Here is a 25,907-nt window from a genome sequence, read left to right as displayed (position 1 = left end):
ACAATTTTGAGAACTAAAAGCAAATATACCTAAAAGATAATGATTATTTAAATTTTAGTTCACAGATAAAACTGTCTGACAGGAGGAGTATGGATATAGTAGCCAAGAATTCTATCTTTTATTTCACACTCATTTTGTTTTTTAAAAGTCTCTTATCATGTTTAAGATCCCACATACCATAGTCAACTTGAAGACATTTGCTAGAAGTTCTCTGGAATTTCATGATGTCCTTAAAGGATTTTTATAGGACTGTGTTCAAGAAAATCACTATTGCAATTAAACTTTCTTGGTATTTCCATTCATAAATCTATTCTGTGCCTAATGGTACGGTACAGTGGCTCTTGTCATAGCATATTACTGTCATTTTTCTTTTTTTTTCATGTATTTTAGAATTTAAGAGTATTTTTAATTGATTTTAGCTCATTTGAAAATGGGTATAGTATACCTTTTTTCCAAGCAATGCAAATTTAATAATGTTTTATGAAGTTGAGTTCATTTTTTTCTCCAAACACTAAATATAGATAAGCTAGTTTTCCTTTGTTTGGGTTTGAAAGTTTTCTTAGTCACTTGTTTAAATTTGTGACACACATACCTTGTTTTTAGACACAGTAAAGAAAAGAAAGACTTCAAGCCTCAATCAGGGGACATCCCAAATCTAGTTCAGTGGTCATTTTATACTATTTTTAAGTGAGAGCACCTGATACACCTAGTTATGTCCGAATACTTGGCATTAGTTTGTTATGAAGAATATTTGTGTATTATTTCTGAGAATCTGCTTTTTATATTACATGAATAGTGTTGAGGGTACCCTACAGGACCACATAGAAAGATTCTATTTATATAATAGAATGATACTCTATTTTAAATGATACTCTATTTTCAAAAGCAAGTTGTTTTGCTCAGTTTCAGCAAGTGCAAAAAACAAAACCAGGTTAATGTAAAACTTTTAAAATTATATTTACTAAAAAGAACTATTTCATTGGTTGGCAATCATCATACTTAAAGTTGTATAGTTCCAGTCAAGTCAATAATGTTGATAATATATAATATGCCTAGAATTAATGAAAATTACATTGTATAGAGCCTTGAGTTATTACTTTGTATATTCCTTCCTACTCCAGAAGTCCAATATTACCCCCATTGGATAGGTTGTTGGTTTTTAAAATTCAGCTCACTGTCACTAGAGACCTCAGAAATTTAAAAGGATAGTGGTACAGCATTTTCATTATTGTCAGATTGAAAACTACTTGGATTCCACAGTGGAGAACTGCTTGGATACATTAACTTAAATTTGTACTATGTATAGGGTCAAATCACATACAATAACATTTTAATTTTTATTTAGATATAGAGAATGATTCAGTCAGGAAAGTTGTTGTTGGTGGTGGCATTCAATTTCAAAGCACCAGGGAAGTGAGTGAGTGAGTGTGTGTGTGTGTGTGTGTGTGTGTGCGTGTGTGTGTGTGTTTTCTGGTTCTAACTACATAAATCTAATTTCTGCAGCAATTGTGAAAATGTTTTATGTCCACCTTCAAATATGTTTTTAGAGTTGAGAGGATAGAAACAGGTATGAGTTTTTATAATGGTAAAATTTTGCCAAACAAGTCTTGGATCTTTTCACCTACTCCCAGGGTATAGAAATAATACACCAAAATAATTTTCCATCAGCTTCAAACTATATCTCCTGGCATGGTAGTGATATGCTTTAATGATGTATCTTTTATTTCCTAAAGACAAAGTAGGCCAATTTTTCCAGCAGATAACATGTCTAGTTCTTTCAAAGAGTTATAATGACAAGCTCTTTCCACAGACTAGATTTTCCTGAGACTTCTAGCTCTTGCTAGCTCTCATTTTGGAAATCTTCAAAAAACTTTTCCAGCAAAATTTGGAATCTCTAAGACAGCAGTATGTCACCAGTTTCTTGGGTTAGAATTCTACTCTATTCTTTACCTTTGGGCTGTCTACTTTTATCTCCATTAACCTTTTGGCTTGACTATAAACATTTATTGAAGGCTACCTCCTTTGTTGGTCCAGTAACTCCAAAGGTTAGTGAGAAGTGGATGCTAGTTTAACCTCTTTTATCCACATTAGATGATTCTAATTATTCCTAAGAAGTGACACTTTTGACCCATTTTGTCCTTGTCAAGTTTGTCTAGTTATGAGCTGTCTAAACATGAAACACTGGGTTCAAACTGTGTCTAGGAGTGCAGATATTTTAAACTTACAATGTGGAGCCTCAAAAAGTGCACACTATTTATTTCTTGTTTTTTTAAATTAAAATTCCATCTTAACTGGAGGAGGAGGCTCCTGTTTTATACCTTGAATTTATTTATTACCGAAAGTGATAGAGATTATAAACTTCAACCCGTAAAAACCCTTAATTTATTTCAAAATTGAAAAATAAAATAAAGTTTGTATAAGTAAGGATTTAAAAAAAGGTTTTGTTGAAGTTGCAGGCAACCTTAAGTGCACAGCTTTTTATGTTCTAAAGATATTTTTTTCTTTCTGATGCTACATCACCATTGTCACCAAGGCTTATACCTCCAGTATGCGTCCACACTCACTTGAGCATGGTGTTGTGTCATCTCAAGGCTCCTTTAGATACTGTGGAAATGACATGAGTCACTTTTTACTCAATTGGTCAAGTAAAGTCACGTAATCACACCTGACTTTAAAAGAGACCCTAAAAACACCCAGATGAAAATAAGTGATTAATAATGCTAAGGACTATCACAACCTTTAAACTGGATAATGAAGCATTTTTGTGCTCTTTGCTAATCACTAGAAACACTACCCATGTCTGAGTAGCCATGGGGATTCAACAAATGCCTTTGACTTTTGCTTTAGTTTATTCAGTAAAACTTTGATGTGCATTAATAGGTGCCAAGCATGGCACAGGTTTACGGAACAGTGTTTGATGGAGGTTGTTATCCTCATTTTGCAGATGTACATTCTGAAATTTAGATGATTTTCAGATTATAGAGCCAACTGGGAGCATGAATCAAGGATCAACTGGCTGTGGTGTCCTTATGTTATTTTTCAACTGTGAAGTCAATGGTGATTATTCCACAAGTGTTTTATATACTGGATTGTAGAAGCAAGAATTTTTACTGTCACCACCAGGTATTTTCTCCTACTTCACAGCAAAGAGCCAACACTGTTCTCACTTTCTAAGACCCTACTACATCCATTGATTCATGGCCTCCATCAACCTTGTAATTCCAGCTATTATAAGTGACTGAGGCAGGAAGATTGCAAATTCAAGGCCAGTCTGGGCAACTTAGTGAGTCCTTGTCTCAATAAAATAAAAAGGGATAAGGATATAGCACTATGGTTAGCACCCTTGGTTCAATCCCAAGTTAACAAAAAAAAAAAAAAAGAAAGAAAATTCTTTTTAAAAAAGATTTAAAGTAATAACACTAAAAATAGCTAATGACATATAAATGATTAATATTTATGGAATGGCAATGAGGATTTAGATATTTAATTTTTTAACAATAAGTCAATAAATCTGAACACTTTTGTATTAGTTTTCTATTGCTACCAAAACAAACCACCATAAACAGGGACTTAAAACAACACAGGTTTATTATCATCCAGTTCTGTAGATCAGAAATCCAGTATGGGTCTCAGCAGAATAAAATCAAGGTCAGATATGTTCCTTTCTGGAATTTCTTGGGAAGAATCCATTTCCTGCTCATTGGCACTTGGAAAAAATTGAATGCTTTAAGGTCTTGAAACTGAAGTCCCTGTTTTCTGGCTTCCTGTAAACTGAAGGCTGTTCTCTTTTTCTAAGATCCTACCACTTTTCTTAGTTCGTGACCTTAATCACCCATCTTAAAAAGCAGCAAGGGCAGGTGGAATCCTTCTCAAATCAAATTTCATTTACTCTTTTGCCTTTCTTCTCCACCTTCAAAGTCTCACATGAATACATTGGCTACAACTAAATAATCTAGAATATTATCAGAATCTCATGATCCTAAACCTTAATTAAATCTCTCTTTTGCCAAAAAGGCAACCTATTTGCAGGTTGCAGAGACTTAGCGATGGCTATCATTTGGGGACCATTGCCTGCCTACCATACCTTTTATGTCTGCCAGCCTTTCCCAAGATGTGTGCTAGTTGCACCCTTTGTGGGGTGATAGATGAACATATTCACCTTACCTTGTCTGCATTTATGAAATCAGGGAATTAAGCTCAAGGAACTTTAAAGTTGCTTCTAGCTCTTAACATTCTAGAATTTTCTTACAAATGCTTACATGAGAGAGAGACATGGGAAAATGAACCTAATGATCAATGTGGATATTGTTATTTTCTATTCATGGATTTTTCTGTAGTGTAGATTTCGTATAATCCTAGCTAACTCCCTCCTTCTCACACTTAGTAATCTTCTTTGAAGGCAGTCAATCTCTACAAAAGTTGACTTCTTCAGAAAGAAATTGACTTACCTCCTCAAGACCATAATAACTGGTCCCTTGAGATTTTTTATCTACTTATTATTTACTTGATAGCTTGGGTATAGCTTTCAGCAAGACTTTGCTACATTTTTGCTTCTACCTTACTGGTTTGGAGTAAATGAAATTGGTTACCCTTCAATACAATTTCTTAATAAATCAGATTCGACCTGTGCCCAGGAATATTTGCCAATGTTTTAAATATAATTCCTAACATTAAAGAAAGATGTAAGTCAATTATTTTTATTTCAGTGACAAAATCAACTTTCTTTTATACTTTACCTGGTTATGGACAAAGTGAAGAAAATTACTTACTCCTAGAGTATTAAAAGTCAATGAACACCATAATCAATGATTTTGCTAGAATAAAAGCAAAAAAAATAAATATCAAAGATACGTGTAAAAAATAATTAGCCTATTTTTATAAAAATGTAAATTATGAAAATACAAAATAGAAACATCAATTTATTTTATTTTATAAATATTATATTCAAAATTATAAAATATGATTAAATAATACAAAATTTTAAATATAAAAAAAAAGTCAATGAAGATCATTCAGGTGAAGTAATTTTATGTGTACCAGGGATTGAACCCAGGGCCACTTAACAGCTAACATACAGCAAGTGCTCAATAGATGTAAATCACTAATATTGTTGCAGTAGCAGTGGATTAGGAGTAGAGGTGAATACCCCACTCAGGTTTGCCTAGGATTTTTCAGATTTAGCATGCAACATACAGTCTCCCAGGACACTTCTCCATCTCAGAACAACAGGATGGTTGTTTTCCATAGCAGTGATAGTGTTTAGACACAGCTTGATGTAGATATTGGTGCTTCTACCAGCTATTTGATCTAAAGGACATCATTTAATCATTCGGTTGCACTGTCTTTGTCTGAAAAAATACATATGAGGACCAGGTAAGAAAGAACATGCTGAACAAAATGACTGCACAAGGAGCATAAATAGGATCACCCTTATTCCTGCTTTAAAAATCTTCATTAGCTTCCTTCTGCCTACAGAATTATCACAGGAGGTTTTGCCTACTGCAGAAAGGTCCTTGAGATCTCTCTCACATCTGCCCTTCCAGACATACATGCTTTTATGAACTGCATTTATAATACCTTCCTAGACTTTCTACATACCAAGAAAAGTTCTGAAGATTTTATAAGGGTATAGAATACCAAGACTACTTACTATTGTGTGGATGCTCCACTTTCTTGTATACTGCTTGGTCTTTGCCCAGGCTCCCTCCAACAACTGTAAATTCTTCCTGTTTATCCTTTAAAATCTTGCCCAAATCCTTTAAAATAACCTCCTCTATGGAATCTCCTGGGACTCCACAGGACAAAAGTTTCTCCCGTGCTATTCATTGACCCACAGTTTACACATGCCTTAGTCCTTCCTACATGCTACTTTTCACATTATATTAAACTTTAAAAAGTATTTATCTATATCCTTAACTAAACAGGATTTGCTCATACGCCTAACACTGAGAACAGAACTGCACTTGTTGATTGGTGAAATGAATAGAATAGAAAGGTATTGGCTAATCAATTGATTTCATCTATTTTTCATATTATTCATGGAAAATTAAAAAACTGATTTCCTGTGCAAAACTTCACATGGCTTCAAGGACTATAGAATGAAAATATTGACTAATTTAAAATAATTATTTGGCATGAAATAAGAGAATCCATCCATGTCTGTTTTGATCTTTCGATTAAAATCAGAAGAGAATGGATGGTAAAAATGAGACCACTAAGTACTCTTTTACCAAAAATGGCAGACTTGTTCTTCTTAACACCTGGAGACTTTCTGGGCCTGATCTATGGATGTATCTATTGACCTGGTGTAAAAGCAAAAAAAAAAAAAAAAGCCTCATCAAATGATAAACCTCATATTTGGTTGGATATAGGGTATTATCATTTCAAATTGAACAATCTTATTTTCTCCTTTAATTATCCTTTGAAAACAGAAATAATTAATAGTGGTTATTCAGACTGATAACAATAGGGATAACTTTTTTTGCTATATATACTTATATGTACAATGTAAAATAACATTTTTCTTAGAAGACATTCAGATAACTTTTTCATGGTTTATTCTTGCCAACCATTAAGGTAGTAGTTGAAAAATTAAGACTCTTAAATGAATCAAAATATGAATACTAATTAATGTGCTAGAATTTTTATATTTTATCTGGTTTCCTGTCTCTTCTGATGTAACTTATAAAATATTTTTCCAGACTTCTTTTTATATTTATCCATCGTTTACTTTGAAATTTTTTATCACTTAAAAATATTTTTGTAATTGTTAGTTTTTATAACATAATGGCTACTTGAAGAAATTGGTCAGTATTTGTTTTATATATATATAGAGAGAGAGTTTTTAATATGACTTTGCAATTAATGGATCAATATATCATGTACTATCATGATATACTGAGGCAGATGAAATGGGTTTTCCAGGTTCCTGAGAGATTTTAAATCACCAGAGTAGGCAGAACTCCTCAAGTGAATACTTAATAATGCCAATTCGGGGAATTTGTGATAGCAGGTAACTTGTAGGAAGCATTCCAGAATGGGCTGAGATCTCTTTAGCAGGATCATATCTGGGTGAAAATTCAGTTCAAATATTACCTTGAGACCCTTGTATTGTACTCAGTGTTGTGTTTTCATGATATTTGATATACAGAACATGGGCTGGCAAATGATAAAAGTCGGAATGCCAGTTCACTGTGACTCATCGGGAAACAGAGTGTTGCTAAGGCTTATTTCCTCCCCGTTTAGTTCCTGCCATATAAGTTTATCAATAGAGATTGAAAGATAAAGAATGTAGGTGCCAAACAGCCAAATATGCTGAACCTTTTGAGCTTCATATTTTAAATATACCCTGAATCTATTTTGTTAGAAGGATAACACTTCTCCCTGCTTCTGTGCCTCTCAGAGCAGGGATGGTCATGCTTTAGTTGCTCTGCATTTGAATTTATTCACGTTCCTCTTTTATAGTCTTTCTGGAGACAATGTATGGGGAATCATTAGCATTATTATTATTTCAGTTACAGTCAGACTACCTATCTACACTTAGCAAAGGGGGTTATGTGGGTTTCATTATACATTCTGAGTAAGTCCCCACTCTAATATAAATGTTGCTCAGGATAGAGCTTTGAAATGGATCCTGATTCTTTAAATTCTTTCCTGTCTGTTTCAGGAAATAGTGAGATCCTGTTGATAGTAAAGTACAATGTGTCTAAAGTTCACTTCTAAACACTCTGCTCTTTGCAATGAAAGTCATCTGCATTCTCTTTATAATTCAAAGCCACAAGAGATCTGTCTAATCTTGGAGATCTGATCCAGTATCATTTAGGGGGGAAAAAATCCTTGATAATAATTCTACCATTCCGATTAGTGAGAGCAGTAAAGCCTTACAGCTTCTGTCATCTTAAACAGATACCACAAGACAGGGGAATAAGGACTTGGATTATGGTTTGGGAGATTTAGTTGTTTGTAAAAATAAAATGATTAGTACAATTATTCAAGTTTTTAATCAACGAAAGCAAATGGCATCTGTTTGTTATCATTCTTTCTACAGAAGACAAAGGCTCAGGTCCCAATGGTGCTGACAGCTGGTCCCAAGTGGCTGCTGGATGTGACTTGGCAAGGAGTGGAAGACAACAAAAACAACTGCATTGTGTACAGCAAAGGTAAATGAAGGATCATTTCCCTCTCTCTTTGGAATTACTGAAACCTGAACCCTAAAAACAGTACCAGAAGAGCTGGGATGGGTGTGCAAAGTATAATTTGATTCTCTCATTTCCTTTTTCTTTTCTGAATCTCCCTAACCTGTATTTTCAGTAAAACCTTCTGGTTGCTTTTTTTTTTTTTTTTAAATATATACAACATCATGTGTCACACCATTAATTACTTAGTGCCATACACTTTTCTTTACTCCATATTGGAGTGGGTTTACTGATACCCTTCCCTCACCGTTGGTTTTATAGACAGCCAGGTTTGATGAAACCCCAGATTTCTCTCTTAGCATTATCTATCAAAAAGTAAATTCCTTTTGAATTTCAGCAATTCATGTCAAGGTGCATGCTCCAGGAGGCACTGCTTTCCAGACAGTTTCTGGAAGTCATGCATGATGAGAGGATAGCTGGAAATGAAACCTTTGCAATGAGTGAATTCTTCCCCATGGTGATTTCTGAAGGGCAGGAGGCAAATGGGCAAGAGGAGGCGGATGACTTGCAGAGTGTTGCCTTTGATTTGCTCAGTGTGACATCAACCTTGACTGGGACACGCAGCTATATCCTGGCTACAAAAGAGCCGCAGCTGGGTGATGACACATCATGAGACTGATTCTCCATAGGACAGGACCATCATCATGTGTGTTGTGGTTTGGGGGGCTTTCTTTTTTCCACCTTTAAGTTATGGCCCTCGCTCTGTACTCTAACAGCAAAATCCCTAATCTCACTTCGTAAATATTGCAAAACCTTGTGCTTCTCATGTTTAATTTCTTTCAGCTTTCTTTTTCTAACCAAATAGACCTACTGAGATCAAAGATTTATTTGCACATTGAACCTAGAAACCACAAAAGCATACAAGGGAACAAGCAAATAAGCACCCCTATCAATATATTAACATATAAAACACTAATCACAACATCAAAGACTCTTAAAAACTTGCTAGAAACAATTACAACTTGTTCCTATAATCATTACAATTTGTGCACTTATAAGAGGATTGCCTCTAAACTACCATAAGCCTTTGAAAGTTGAAACACCGGAAAGAGGGAATTTGCAAGCTAAAAAAACAATCTGCACACCAGGATCTGATTATATTCCTTTTCCTTCTATAATTGCTGGTCCCATACCTACAATTTCCTAACCTGAACTACCTGTGGTATTCTGATAGGAGCTTTAAGCTAAAAGGGAAGTAAGATTTTCCCAGGATATGACAATACAGTCTATCAAAGTGGAAGGAAATAGCATAGTGAATCAGTTTACCAATATCCACAATTAGAATACAAAAAGTACATTAGAATGTATCACTGTTAGGGACAGATTTCTGTTGTATGATATCTTTTCTTCATTATGACAATATAGTATGAAGAAGTCATGACAATAGCTATTCCCTTGTTGTGATCCAAATCTATTGCCTTTTAAAATCAGGAATTCTTTCAGAAAACATAATTGTTGTGTAATATAATTATAATCCCACATTCAGTGTAGTACTTTATCTTGAACATGTTTATGTCTTTATATTCTGATTAACTATCCCTGAAGCCGTTTGTCAATAAATCATTTGGGGGTAATTTATAGATTCTTATTAATTAATCAATCAGTTAACTCACAAAGCATGCAGGGAGTTCACCTATACTAGTCTTTTATATTGATAATCGTCATTTATTAAGCATACCTGAAACATTCTGCTTTGTGTTCCTAGACCAAATGGTGTACACTTGTCTCATTCCTCTTCTTTGCTTTGTGTTATTATCATTGGAAACGAGAAGTAAAAAAAAAATGTTAGTTATGATTGGCTTTCTTTCCCATCTACTGTCTACTTACTGAGAACATGGATTCTGTTTTACTCAATTTCTACCTCTGGTCTGGCATGCTGCCTACACAAGAACAGCATGAAATAAATATTGATTGGTTGATGAAATAACCAAAGTGGTTGCCAGACACTATAATAGACACTTCATCTAATAGTGATGAAACATATTAATTGCTGACATCCAGTAGTTTGTTAACCTACAAAGGGTTATTTGATGTTGTTCAACTTCCACAAACAGTTAGCATTGTAGTTTAGATATCAGAATTGCAATGGCTACTACATATGTATTATTTCCTTCAGTCCTCGTTTGATATCTTATATGAGATGATTCATATACTGCCCCATTTTTAAAAAGATGAATTAAATAATTAGCCAGGTAGATAATTTACCATGGTAAATGAGGTGATTATCAATGTACAAGACTAGTTAGTAAGTGTTGTCTTAAGGTCTGAGTTGTACATACTAGAGTATGTTCTCTGTGCATAGAACCTTAAAACAGCCAAGTGAGGTACATCCTTTTTCTCATTTTACACATGTGATGAGAGGTAGTATAACTGAGGTCATGGAGAGCTAATAATGGAGCCAAATTCAAATCTAGGACATGAAAATTCCAAGTCCTGTGTTCTCTGAACTATCTGACTCTGCCTTTCCTTTTGCCACTGTTAAATGATAAATATATTCCTTCAAACGACTCAGGTCTTTATGCCTAAAAATTACAAAGAGTATGTATGAAGTATGATACTTTACAAAAAGTATTATGTGGAACCCTAAGATTCAAAAGATCCCCATGACCAAATATTGACTATCATGGTCCCTTTTGAAAACTCAGAATGCATGTTGGTGTTATTGCCTTAAGAAGTCTTATCATAAGCAGAAACTAAGTATTTGACCATATATTTCTATTTATCTTCCCAATGGACATTTCCACTGGCACTAGTGCTGCTCTCAATAACAGAATCCTGAAAATACTGACACAGACTATACTTTGATATCCTTTCTGAAGATAATCTGTAGTAGTCAGATGTTCTATAGAGGGAGGGGACAGCCCACTCAGAGTGTATCCACAGTTCTGTGAACGCCATAATATCCTTGGATTGTCTTAGGGATCATTTGGGTCATGGAAAATAGGACCTCAGGAAACACTCCTTCCTTGACCATGTCTCCAGAAGCCCTGGAATTTTCTGTCTCTGCAGGCTGCACATACAATATACCTCCTTGAAGCAAAAGTGTCTGAGGTGTAGAAAGGTCTGACACTTCACATTTTAACAATCTTTCATCAACTTGAACATCTGTAATGGGAGAGGCATTTTCATAATATATGTTATTAAAACTACTTTGTTTTCAAATAATAGATATTCAGCTGAAATTGGCTTGGACCATAGTAAGTGTGTGTGTGTGTGTGTGTGTGTGTGTGTGTGTGTGTGTGTGTGTTGTGGGTAGAGGGATTCATTAGCTCCTATAACTGAAATTCGGGGGATATTCTGGACTCCAGGAGTAGCTGGGTCCAGTTGCTCCAACTTTGCTCCCAGATGGTCTCTCTCTATTTTCTTTTTGTTCCCTTTTGTGTAGGCATTGTTCTCAGACTAGTTATGTGATTGTGGCAAGCTCCAGACTTACTCCAGTAGCATAGTAACTTTAGTAAAAAGAAAGCATTGTGGTTTTGATCGAGGCACCTGACATACGAGTCCTTGAATAATCACGACTCTCACTAAGCAGAACAAAGTCTTCCTTGGAGACTAAGAGTAGCATTAACTCCACATGAGCCACTGAGATGGACAAGTAATTCCTTAAATGAAACCAAGGAGCTGCTGCCACAAACAAGTGGTACTTGATGGCCTAAAATCCACATCACTGGATATAACGCATCATTTCTAATGTCCTAGGTGCTTTCACTGAGGATGGAAGATAAATGCCTGTCACTATAACTGTGTTTCTTAATTTTTTTCTTGCTAAAAACATAATACTTATTGAGCCCTATGCCAAAATCCTTATTATAGTTCTTGGCTGGCAAGAGCATATTAGTAACTATTTAAAAACAATATAAATTGCATTTGTGTAGCATTTCATACAAATGTCTTAACTGTGAGATTTTTTTTATAGTATTTTCTATAGTATTTACACAGGCAAATGTGTAACTATTACCATTTAAGAGGCATAAGCATGCTTTCTAAATTATTACCCAACGTAGACTAGTAGCAAAATTAAATATAACCATAAAGCTTTCATTTCCTAGGTGTCCATCAAATAATTATTACAAAATTATATTCTATCACTTAGAACTATTTGGCAGTCTGCTATCAACTAGTTTTATCAAAGTTTTTTTCTCTTTTTTAGTATAGTATTTGGCATTAGCATTTTAATCTGATGTATTTTTTTTCTTGCCTCGACTATCCCTAGTCATTTCAGAAAGCAATTAGGCCATGCAGACGTTGAAGGACCAGACTTGTTAGGTCATCTGGTTTTTGCCATTATTTTTAACAGACTCCAGATAATTCTAATTCACTTATCTCCATTGGAAGCATACTAAAAAGCCCAGGCTGAGTTACAGAGAGCTGTGCTAGAGGAGAAGATGGGCAAGGGCCTGCCCACTCACTCCTTAAAAATAGGTCTGGAGAGCATTGCCTGTCTACTCCTTTTCTTTACTCTATGCTCTTCTGTTCTTTATTTTCCAGGGTTTGCAAATTATGGTGGTTTTTATGTTTGAAAACAGATTAGAGTTTTATGTTTTTGAGTATCCGAAACTCAACCATTAGCATCTTCCACACAGCTTTGTTAACCAAGTTCATTTCACTAATATCATTAGATCATTTTTTCATGCGGTTATCATTTCAAAGTAGCCACATTCTCCAGGTTTCCATATTAAGAGGATAAACACTGTCAATCAAAAGAATGGGAAAAAAAAATACCTATCAGCCAGTCCTCTCTTCCAACCTTCACCACAGAAGATTTCCTTATTGTGTGAAGCACAGCATCCTTTTAAAAACCTGCCTACTATGTGTGACCTTGGAAGAATCCCCTACCCTCTCTATATAGGGGTTTTCTTAGCTGTGAAAACAAACAACCATTGGCTACCTTGCAGAATTTTTGTTAAGAAGCACCTATATACATGCCTGCATATATTACCATAAACAATATGATTACTTTACATTCAGCCAATTTTGTCCTTGTGTTCACAAAACAATATGGGCTTAGAAAAAATGAAATAGGTCTCTACATTGACATTATGCAAGTGTGCAAGAAAACATGATTACCTGATGCCCGACTTAAGACTGAAGAGTTCCATAGGTGTCACTCAAAGTCACTTTGAACCTACATGTATCTGCAGCAATGTGTTGCAGAATCAGAGGTCCAAAGCCAATGCTCAAGAAAATCACTAGTTACATGATGTTTTTATTTTTAATTAAATCTTACAAAATATATTAGTGTAAAGATGACAATTGTGATGACATTGATACTGATTATAGCAGTTACCATTTATTGAACTTAATTCTATTTGCGACACTCTTCTAATCACTTTCCATACATTTTTATTTACAATTACAACTAATTCATTATATTAGCTTTACTATTTTCAGATGGAGAAACGGAGGCTTAGATTAAATAAATTCTAGGATTTATAACTCATAGGTGATGAAGTTGGTATTCAGTCTTGAGCCTCTTCTATAATTCCCAGTTATGAAATCAGCAGAGTTTTGAAGATGCCATTAACCAGGTCAAGGTTATAGGTTATTACTTTTCTTTGCAAATTTGCATACATGTTTCTGAGCAATTTTTTTCCTCATTCTTTGGTTTGGCTTTAAAGAGAATGTCTTCAAGAACTAAAACTATAGTGATAGTGAAACTTTATGGTGATTATGTTTTTGCTTTTACAACCACAGAAATTTAAAATCATGTATAAAACTGAACACTAATCTCAAAATCATTTTTAAACATATTTGAAATTTTGATTTTACTTGTTCGCACCAATTTATGCTATTAATTAATTTAACCCTTCATTGATTGTCTTCTATGTTCAAGGCCCTATACTAGACAGTATTGAAATAATGACAGAAATTCTAATATGATCTAGCTTGTGTGAGTAACTTTCTGCAGACTGTCTAAATTGATCAAATTTTCAAAACAAAGATCTTTCATTTTAAGGACCTTTGCAAAACTCTGCATCATGCTCCACCTTAAAAGAGAATCTATTGTATGTTACTAGAATTTTGAAACAGCACCCTTGCCTAAAGTGGCAGCCAATTTTAAAAGTAGAATTCAAGTTAATGTTTCACTTTATCTAGAAAGTCTAATATTATATAAAAAAAGGAATGAATTTAAAAGTAAAAAAAAAATGTTTATATTTTAAGCATATATTTAACTATTGAATAAATTCATAGAAAATATGTAACTATTGTCTAGTTTTACAGTGTTCTTAAAAAAGGGCTAGTGCCTGAACCAAATATTTAGCAGTGGGAATTATAAAATCATAAGACGATTAAGTTAGCTAGTCGCAGAATTCCAATATTGCTTTTTAAATGACTTCAGGATATAGGAGGTACTAAGGTTATTATCTGTTATCAGGAATACAGTGGAATTGTACAACTGGATAATAACCAAACAAACTGACACAATGTAAAATTACATTATCAGTGTGTTAAAACAAAATTGCGCCCTAAAGGAGTCCACATGCCAGCTCAGAGCTACAGTGTAATTATGCTTAACTCTGATAATTAAAATACAACGGAGATCAACAGAATCATTTTCATTAAGAAAATTATTAATGATGGTGGTATAACAGTAATTGATTGCAGAGCTCCACAGGATAATGCAATGCCGAAAACCCAACTTGTTTCATGAGCATCTGAGTTTTTTTTTTTTCTAGTTATGTTGTATTAGAATAAGAAATATATTTGGAGGAGTGAGCAATTTATTGTGCCTGTTCTAGGAATCAGTGATTGTAGAAATGACTGCTTTAGAAAAAACACAGTTTTGATTCAAATTGTTATTTCTAAAGGGCTGGTTAATGTCAAGTGACCCCACTAGTGACACCCTTATTGTCAATAGAACTGTCTGCTGGCAAATTGCAGAATGACACAACTCCAGCAAATATTGGGCCTTCTGTTATTTGCATTTCTTACTATGTATTTGCTGCTTTCATAGTTATGTTAATGACTTACTGATGTCATTGCAACCTGGGTCTGGTTGTACTGAATAATTTAATGTACTTAGTCATTATTAATGCATTCTATATGATGTGATTTAAAAACCAACTGTTTTTGTATGAACATCCCTGTGAGTTGTCTTAAGAAGATATTGGTAAACCTGCACGATAATACCATTAATTACCTTAGTGGATTAGATGAGCTATCATGTCTTAGTGTAAAAATATCCTAAACCACCCTGGGTTCCGGCATGAATGGAGCTTCAGTCTCTTAGGGGTAAAAAACCCCGTCAGAACGTTGGTGAATGATAAGAACTAAGAATATATCAGTTTTATAAGTATAAAAATGAGAAATGAAGAGCAGGGTCTTTTGAGAGGTGAGTCACTATCACTCAGGGATGTGAGCTTGTCATTCAAAGAGATGCTAATCTTGAAAGCTACCCCCAAAAGTATCTTTGTCAGCTAAAATGAGGGACAACTCCTCAGAGTAAATTTTTTTCAGAGTAATATACTGTAAATAGTTTATTCATACACCCTATTCCATGACAGAGACTATTTTATTTTAATTCTATATGGGGAAAAAAGAAAAATGTGTGGTTTGTTTCTCGTATGATTATAATATAAAGTTGTATGCACAGAGAAACATGGTGGAAGGAAATAGCATAAAATTACTTAAGTATTTCTGTAAAGGTGCCAAGATTTGGGGAAATTTTTATATTCTTTTTGTGTTTGTGGTAGGGGGAATCAATCCCATGGCTTTAAAAATTCAAGTATTTCCTACTGGGCAAACACCCTCAGCTCTGTATCCTCTTAACACAACTTTGTTCACTTTGATTATTTTCCTTACACCATTTAAGAAAAATATTTACAACGGAAAATTACGGATTTGTCTTTACTCTCCCTTTTACACAGCACAAACTAGGGAACAAAGAAGTCTTTGCCTTACCTACAAAATTTGTTTCCTGATGATATAACACGTTTTCTTTAATATCTTTATGAATGTCCAATTTTTTCTTCATTAAAATAATTTTCAAAATAAAATGCAAGTAATTGAGCACATGTCCTTTACACAATATGGCTAATTCTCATGTGGAATACAAATTCATATCCACACTCCCAGGCCTAAGGAGCTTATTGAAAGAGGTTTATTGCTGAAGGGTACATATGAGTGAGTTCAGCAGCATGTGGTGGAGGGAAGATTCGCAGAGGATATGGAATTTGGGGTGGATATTGAAATTTCAGTATCAGTCTCAGATAGGAGGTGAAAGGATTTTGGGGATTCAAATTGTGTGCCAACAAGCTCATAGTTTGTGATGCATACAGTGTGATCATGAGAGCATCATAACAGTTAAGTAGGAGCAGAGGATTTTCAAATGAAATCAGGGAGGGACAGATCTCCCAAAGTTTCTTCCTTTCTATTTTTAAATACTAGAATGGAACCCAGGGCCTTGCACATGCTAGGCAAGCCCTCTTCCTCTGAGCCACAACCTCAGTCCTCAGACCCTCTAGAGCTTCTAGAGCACGCACTTGAGTGCTCAGTCAAAAAATCTGCTCAGGGAGGCAGTGGACAGCCACCCACAGTTCTCCGGTACATGTGATGGAATTGAGATTTAAGTAAGATGATTGTGTCAAACCCTGGACTTATTATCTATACACTAATAAAAAAAAAAAAAAAAGCAAGCCTTATCTGTCGAGAAAATAATGTTGGTAGCTACACCCTTCTATACTATAATAATGAATCATCATCCTTACTCAAATCATTACCTAATCACACACTTTTCAACACCAAGTGAACCTACATTCTACACCCCCCACCACCACCATTTTTTTTTTTTTTTGTCAGTCCCTCCTGTCCCAGCTTATAGGTTCCTGACTTGGATCCCGTGGGTTCATCATTCTGATCAGTCTCCTGCATCTCTTTACACTCTTCTCTTTCTAGCCTCTATCAGCCTGGCAATACCCTATCCTGTTCAATTCAACTCTCCACTTGTGGCTCCACCCAAGTAGCAGAAGTTACACAAGTTACCATTTGTAACATATTCAAAATAGCGCCTGATCCACAATGAGTTCCATGTACATATGCAGTCAAAATAAAGCAAATAAACCAACACCACTAACAAAACAAAAAACAAACAAACAAAAAAAAAACCAGTGCTGGCTACTTGTATGTCACATTTGAACACAAGCTGAATAGAAGTCTTCAGTGGATGCAGGCTGGCAGTACAGATTTATTTTTTCTATTCAAGGTGATAATTTTAGATTCCTGTCTCCAAATATATTACGTCACCCAGTAGACAATGGAAGATGCTTCTTGTTTCACAAAGAAAATGGAAACGTAGCATCACATAAAACCTTCCAATGACTTTCCATCAAAATTAGAGTATTAGTATTGATACAGTGCACAAAGCCAAATCTGGAGCACTACATGTTTTTGTAAATAAATTTTTTTGGAACACAGTCACACCAATTTTTTTTTTTTTACAATTATCTATTCCTACACTGTAACATCAGAGTTGAATAATTATTACAGAGCATCTAGCCTGCAAGACTTAAAATATTATTTGGCCCTCTACAGAAAAAAAGCTTGTCAGCCTCTGAATTAAAACTACAAGGTTTTAATTTACCTTGGCCCAAAGGCTCTACAGGATCTGCCCCTGGATACCTCAGTGGGCTTCAGCTGCTCACTCCACCTACTCCAGTCTACTCCAGTCCAATAGCCTGTCTCATAGTGTTTGCTTTGTACTGCATCCCACATTGTTCCCTTTCTGACTTCATTCAGAACACTCCACCTAGATGTTGCTTTCCCAGATCTAACTAAATTATCTGACATATTCTCAATATTCTCCCTCTATCACACTTTTTCCCGTTAGTCAACTGGGAATGCTGTAACAAAATAAAATGGACTGGGTGGCTTAAATAGCAAATACATTGAGGGTAGGAAGTCCAATCAAAGTGCAGGCAGTTTCAGGGTCTAGTGAGGATCTTCTTGGTTTGTAGATAGCAACCTTTTGTTGTATGCTCACAAAGTGCATAAATGCATTCTACTCTCATGTATAACTAATGAAAACAAATTAAAAAAAATTTAAATAACTTGCAAATTTTCCTTCAAAAGAGGGAGAAAAAGAAAGTGGTAGGCATTTTCCAAAAAAATAAAAAAGAAGAAGAAGAAGAAAAGAAAAGAGAGAGAGATAGAAAGGTAACTTGTGTCTCTTCTGATAAGGACACTAATCACATCCTGAGTGCTCTTATCTCATGGTTTAATCACCTCCCAAAGATCTCACCTCCTCATACCATCACATTGGGAATTGGGGTTTCGACATATAAAATTGGGGAGAACTCAGATATTCAATCCATCATAGCTTCTCTCTCATTTATCTTCGTATTTGCATCTTATCATTTATTTAAAACAATTAATGTTAACCCTAAAATTGGTGTTCTTCTAGGAATTTCATCTGTTTTTTTTAAATAGTGCATGGCATATAGTAAGTGCTCAATAGTTCTCTTTTAATGAATGAGTATATAAATCAGTAGATTGCAACCGTTTCCTTAATATAGAAGGAAATTTAAGGTAGTTATTTAATAATATTCTCAACATTGTCTCCTTGACTTTGTTCAACATTTTAAGATGTCCTCAAACTACTCCTCAACTTTGTTATTGAATTTTTAACTATCATGTTTATTATTTATAAGAGGCTTTTCTTGTTTATTATTTATAAGAGGCTTTTCTTGTTCTCTGTTTTTTTTTTTCAACATAGTGCTATCTTTATATAGATAAAATTCTGTTTATCTACGAAGACAGGATTTGGAAGTCGTTTAAGAAATTTTGTTTTGCTCATGTCCTTTTTCTCCCCATTCTCACATTTAATGTTGAAGCTTTCTTGATGTATATAGATACCTGCTATAATTTCTGTGTGGCACTAAAAACTGAATGCAAAAGCAGCATGAGTGTTCAAGGATCATCAACTGGTGGGTTTTGCATAGGACCATAGGATGGCATCTGCTTGCTTCTTGTTGGCCTGTTGCTCTTCATGTACTTGGATTTCAGCTTTTTATGTTCTACTGTCATTTATCACTCCATCCATTTGCTGGCTTCCAATATTTTGTTCACTTTCATTGCCTCGTCTGTCTTGTCTCTTTGCTGTATCATCTTTACTTCTTCTTTCCTGAAGTTTTAGTGGAAGAGGGTAGAAATAAGTGATGCACCTCATTCACCATGTTTAATAGGAAGTCCTCTCTGCTGTTTTTCTATGAAAGCCCTGCAAAATTTCCTACCCATTCCTTTGATTTCCTCAATTCCAATATCTTCTCTCCTATCCAACATCTTGTCTTCACAACTCCATTGAAATGATTCTCTCAGATTTTTTGTGATCGACTGATTTCCATAGCCAAGTAGGAATGAAGCATGGCAATTTCCTTGTCAGCCTACCCAATGTTGCTTAGAGGGAGGACTCTCCATTGTGGAAATGGGCTTGCCTTGGACCCAGGTCATTTGCAGTGACATTGCATGAATGTTTGAGAGTTTTGATTTGAAAGGTGACCTTGCTCAGGGATTAGGGCGGACCCAGGTTTAAGATGGATCCTGCTGGGAATAGGGCGTATCCTGCTGCCTCAGGCACCTGCTCCTTGAGTTCCCATGGAGTTCTTGCAGGGTTCTGAGGGTATTTTGGTATGCAGAGCCCAGTGGAGGTGTGTATTTTCCCCAAAACGTGCGTGTAGAGTGCTGGTGAGAGTTCAGGAATATAGAGTTGCTGTTTGAATCTACAAGGCTGTGAGTGGCTCGTGATTTTGTGCCCAGCCAGACTGCAACATTGTTGGACCTGATCAAATCATCCTCGGTGACCAGTGATGTTTCTTCATTACTTTCCATCTTTTAAATATGGTCATTCTCTAGTCTCCTTTCACTTACATCTTCCCTAGATTGGCTCATCTATTATTTTAAGTAGCCTGCATCTTGTATGTTCATTTCTCACTCATCCTCCACAGATGCTCTATGTTCCCGCCATATACATTTATTTAAAGTCATGCCACTGTCCCTTACTTGATCATATTTGTCTTTGTACACCATGTTTTTAAACCTAAAAACCTTCTCATCGCCTTCACCGTTGTTAACAGATACCATTCAAGACTTAGTTATTACCACTTTGAAATTCTTCCCTGACGCATTCCCATGAGGGAGGAGCTCTACCCCAGGCTACACATTGTCTCAGGGTAAATGTGAACACCTCAGAGGCAGTGACTCCATTTTTCACATCTATAACTCCACACACAGCACAGTGTATCCACCCATTCAATTTCGAATTATGGTTTAAGAACTTCATCTGTTGATCATTCTTCAGAGTCAACTCTGATATGACTTAATATAACATTAGAAATTACCAGTGGAGAAGTCATTTGAAAATCCAGGTTCCCACAATGTCCCTCCCATGTCTAGAAAAGTGTTCCATGCTTTAATGAGAATTTTATAATACTTGGGAACCTAGAACAAGAGGCCTTCTTTGGAATGCTCCATATTTTTACAGCATAGATTATGCTGCATCTGTCAGCATGAGAGTATTTGCTATAGAATTGATGTGTATGCTTCAGAACTGCAATAACTAAAATCTACCTAGATGCAAAAGATGAGGCTAAACCATTACTTTTGTTTGACATTCGTGCCCAGCATCCATGTCAAGACATTGGCTCACTATTACTGGACAGTTCTTTCTGGATCCCCATTAAAGTCAAACACTAACTATATCTATTGTTCTCCATTCTTCACTGGGGGTAAGGTTGGCCAGATGTCAAGTCTGAGATCTGAAATGGGAAGCTCTTTATAGTATTATTTATGCATAAGTAAATCCCATTTTTAAAGGATATTTTTTAACTTAAAAATTCATCTTAATATATGCCATGACATAGAGTTGCACTTTTGAAAAGGTATGTTCTCATTAGTCTGTCTGAGGTCTGTGAACTGATGTTGCAAGCAGGAATATCCTACCCAAGGGGATGAAGTAGAAATACATTTAAGTATGAATAGCTAAGATCTTTCTATTTATGTAGTTCTATCTACCTTTCATTAAAATAAAATAAGAATACATTAAACCAGTTTTTCCTTTGGACATCTAGTATTTATATTCATTATTTGATCTCCATTATTGATGAAGATTTTCCAGAATGACTGCTTTCCAGACAGCTTTCAATAAGTGGAATTTCAAAGACATAGGATGAAAACTTACCTTTTAAAGTTATTTATTAAATGTTTACAAGGCATTTAAGATTGCATAATGAATTAAATCAACCATGTTATGTATGATATTTCTGCTCCTCTCTCAAAAAAGATATAAAGTTAGTTTGTCTATAAAATAGTAAATAATAATTTGGAGTGTCTGAGTGTTAGAACTAGTTTTATTATGCAAAGAAAGACTTAGGTAAATTGTCGGCTATGTTACTATATTTTGAGAATGGTTTCTAGATTAAAGTGTGGTGTTTTTTCTTCAGTCAAACATTCTCACCAGTTAAATCTGGAATGGCTTGATCTTAACCCTGTGTAAACAAATAAAATGATCATGAAGGACATTTAAGACAAATAATAGTTTAGTTTTAGAGACTGTCCTTATAGTTTTGTATTTTGACTAGTACATTGACAAGAAACATTTTTATCAGTAAGATGAAATAGGTATAAAATATAGCTTAAGAAAATTGGCAAGTAACATTATTATATCTATGTTTTTTAATGTTTTGGTTTAAAATTTTTTTTCAGTGAACCCAGGGCCTTACACATGCTAGGCAGGTGCTCTACCACTGAACTACATTTTCAACACTATGGCTTTACATATATTTTCTAAGTTAACTATCTCAAGATACACTAAGCTAATCATGTATACAAACATGCAGAAATGAAACAGGATGATTAAAAAGCAAGCCATATGAAGCATTTGAGAATTGCATATACTTGAACTCATTGAAATTTTTAATTTCTACCATAGGCCAGGTAGGGAATCTGTATACTTTTCAAGATATGTTCAAATTATGGTTTACCTCAGATGACAGTAAGTATAGATCTAAATCATCTCCTTTCTTAAAAATTTGAGTAATGTCTTGCTGCTCCATATGTGGTCTGCCAAACAGCAGTATGGCATCCCGCTTGTTAGAAACTCAAAACCACAGGCTCCATTCAGGCCTCCTAAATCTATGTCTGCATTTTAACAAGATCCCAGATGATTTGTGTATACTCTTAAGTTTGGGAAGACAAGGTCTAGTGATTACTGACATGATTCTCACAGAGGGGACACTGGGTGGGAAACAGTTAACTTTGCTATCTAGTGGTGTAATTGTCTGGCTTAGACTTATCAATTTATTTGGATGCAAGAAGCAAGTAACAAACCCAGCAAGAGCATAGGAATATCATAAAGGAGAAATAAGAACATTGAAGAGTTCTTCCTGTTTTGTCTATAAATAGGCAGTAGCTTGAGTGCTATCTTTTGGTACTTTTTTCTTTGTTTTTTGTTCACTCTCCCTTATTCCCACAAATGGCATTATAGAAAAGCAAAGAAAAGCTGCTATATTCTATTTAATGGGAACATTTATTGCTGTTTTCCCTCTTCTCTCCAACACCTCTTAATTTATATGGCACATTCAATTGTCATGCTGTTTCTTTTCATGGTAAAAATGTCACAGGTATATATGCCTTTAAATCAATTCACTGTTATTTTGCAAAACAAAAATGCCAAATAAGTATTTAGGGGAAACACAGGCCCTTTGACCCCTGGAACTCTCAAGAGGCTAGCCTCTGTCATCCTTCCTGCAAAGCCAAAGGGGAAAAAAAGAGAAGGAAAAAAAAAAAACAAATTTGCTGAGCCACACATTTCAAGTTGTCGACAACCCCATCCAGGAGAAAACAGAGGAAAATATATATGCTCTCTGTCCTGTCAAAAGGCTTTCGCCTTATCTTGAGAGACTGTCAGGGCAGGAACATCAGTGAATGGACAGGAGTCTATTAAATTAATAAGCTGTTGGATGGTGTCTGGAGAGTTATGATGCTCCATAAATCCAGTTTGATCATGGTGGACGAGGTTTAAATCTGCAGACTTCTAATACACATCCAGTTCTTGGATTGGATTTGAAGTTTTGTGCCGGAGACACAGAGATAGTCCTGCAGCATGTGAATTAAGATTTATCTTTTTTTTTTCTCCTATCCTTTTTTTTTTTTTTTAACCTTACACTACTTACAAAAATGAAAGCACCTTAGGGATCCTAGCAAATGTTAGTGCTGGAACTGAAAGAACTGTTGTCAAGGTGAAACCGTGACCTAGAAGCCTAAAATCAAACCTTGGTCATTCTGTTCTAGCAGCCTCATCAGAACCAAGTGTAAAAGGTCTGTGTGGAAGGACAGATGCCTGAACTTATCTATAACCTATTTTATAGTGATGCCTGTCAAACTTTGCTTGTCTTTATTTATGACAGAAGGAAAACTAATGGTGTCAGATCTTCCCTATAGTAATAAAAAAATCAGGAAATATTTTCTTCACCCCATTAAATAAAGTCCTCTGATACAGTTTTTACTATGATATAAGGTTTATGTGAGTTTTTAGCTTCCAACCATTTGAAGCCCAGGAACTGGGTTTTATTATGCAAATTCCCAAATAAACTATTACATTTAGGTTGACAATAACTTGTTTATATGAGATAGATAAGTAAAACCCTAGAAATAAAATATGGAATTTGTTAAAAATCATAAAATTCTCCCTAGTCAGTAGGTTTATTACATGATTGTCACATTCAAACCATGAGGAAATTATTAATTACATGTTTATCTCATCAACTTACAATTGTTGTTATAAAGTTAGACTTTAAGAGAATTTTTTAATATTTTTTAGTTTTCAGTGGACACAACATCTTTGTTTGTATGTGGTGCTCAGGATCGAACCCAGGCCGCACGCATGCCAGGCGAGCGTGTTACCACTTGAGCCACATCCCCAGCCCAAAGTTAGACTTTAGAAGCTAACAAATGGCAAACCTCAAAGTGAACCCATCTCTACTTTTCATTCGTTTGTTTTTTCCCTGTTTCATTAATTCATTCCTTCATTTGTTCATGTCCTGTTTCTTGATTGTATACTATGTTCCAGGCACTTTTATGGGCATTGGAGTGAACAAAACACATAATAATTTCTGCACTCATGAGCTAATATTTTTAATTAGGAAGCCAAAAATCAACTAATCTCAAATTAAAAATCAACTAATCTCAAGCCAAAAATAAACTAATATCAAATCCAAGTTTTACACACACACACACACACACACACACACACACACAGGCGTCTCCCTGCCTCTTTTACATAGAACCAATTAGGGAGAAAGAGTACATGGATGAGACTCATTTGGTTCTTAAAATGATCTGCTCTGTGGTTTCCTAATTATTCACCTTTCAAAATCATGTTTGCAGTGGATATTAGTTGTTTTTAATTTTTTTCTCTATAACTTACTAGTAGAGTCCCAAGCATTAAAATCCTGTCCTGTTACAGCAGTTACAGCAGTGTACTGCCTGATAGTAGTCAGAGACTGTCTATTTTGAAAATTACCTCATACAGTTCAGTTTTAAATAAATCTCATCTGTGTCACCCTCTCCTCCCACTACAACAGCACTATGTTGCTAGCCAGGAAATGCTTAAGAAAACAGATGAGTCCCACACTGTGCCCTACAGGTCAAACCTTCTGGCTTTGAGGGACAAATAGGAGGGGTAAATGTGCAAGGCTGTGACTCTTAATGGAACTCCCTGCTTCTGGTTTTTCAAGTACAGTCATAGAGACTGTGTCAATAGAAGAATCTCAGCTGCTCTCAAAGGCAGGAAGGACATCATCATTGTTTGCTTTTGTCAAGATGCTAACAGCACTTGGGGAAAAAATATAGAAAACTTTGGAAAATCTTTATCTAGTGAACATTCCATAAATAACATCTCTCTGAAAACATTTACTTGTATTCTGGTTCCAGGATACAGAATAGTAGATTCTAGAATATAGTCCTAAGAGCAAGAGAGAATTTGGAATCAATGCTGGATTAAAAAGAAGGATTTGAGAAATATGTGTTCGAGTACTTTGGAACTCTCTCCTCCCTTTCCTTCTTTCTCCCTAGTTTCTTAAATCTAAGGTAAATTGGGATAGGAAACAATAAAATGAATAACAATTTATATTTTAAGGAAGAAATAAGCAGATTATTTCTTGTTAATGCTTTTCTGTCCTTGTGAGATTTTGTGTTCCACAGTAGCAGTTTCATTTTGCATCCTACTGAGGTTTGAGTCAAGCCAAGGAGAACCACACTGGAAGTGTAGCTGGCATGCATCTAACATTCTACACAGAAATGCAACACTTGCAGTTGAGAGGCAAACAGAGAGAAACTAAAATTTGTCAAGCATCTGCTTAATAGCAAACCTGTATACATTATCTCCCTGTAGCTGCTCTGCAAGTGTTGCTATAATTATTAAAGGTAGGGAACTGTATTTTTTGGCTAAGGTCATAGAGCTACTGAAGGGTAGGGTCAGAAGGTTTGTCTGCAGTACAACATTGCCTGCAAATAAAATGGTGCTCATTCTTCCTCATGCACTTATCTTTTAATCATATTAAAATTTGAACGTCTCCTAAATTAATAAAATAATTCAGTCCATAATAGGTTTGAATAAACAAAAATGGACTTATTTTGAAAAGTAATGATGAAAGGAGATAAATTACTGTAAAAATAAAAGTATTAATAAAGCATTTTCAGAGGGGAAAACCTAGCATAATT

General features: G+C 35.1%; 1 protein-coding gene across 1 annotated transcript in view; it reads left to right on the top strand.

Moving 5' to 3' along the window:
- Zfpm2 (zinc finger protein, FOG family member 2) overlaps nt 1-25,907 on the top strand; it is a 429,209-nt gene that overhangs the window by 272,148 nt on the left and 131,154 nt on the right. Inside the window, exon 5 of the mRNA XM_026384547.2 lies at nt 8,048-8,159. Coding sequence (XP_026240332.2) covers nt 8,048-8,159 — 112 coding nt within the window. The remainder of the gene's footprint in view (nt 1-8,047; nt 8,160-25,907) is intronic.

Source organism: Urocitellus parryii, chromosome 7 (assembly GCF_045843805.1).
Source record: "Urocitellus parryii isolate mUroPar1 chromosome 7, mUroPar1.hap1, whole genome shotgun sequence".
NCBI classification, from domain to species: Eukaryota; Metazoa; Chordata; class Mammalia; order Rodentia; family Sciuridae; genus Urocitellus; species Urocitellus parryii.
Note: the sequence above shows the minus strand (reverse complement) of the source record. Positions and strands in the feature narration are given on the sequence as shown.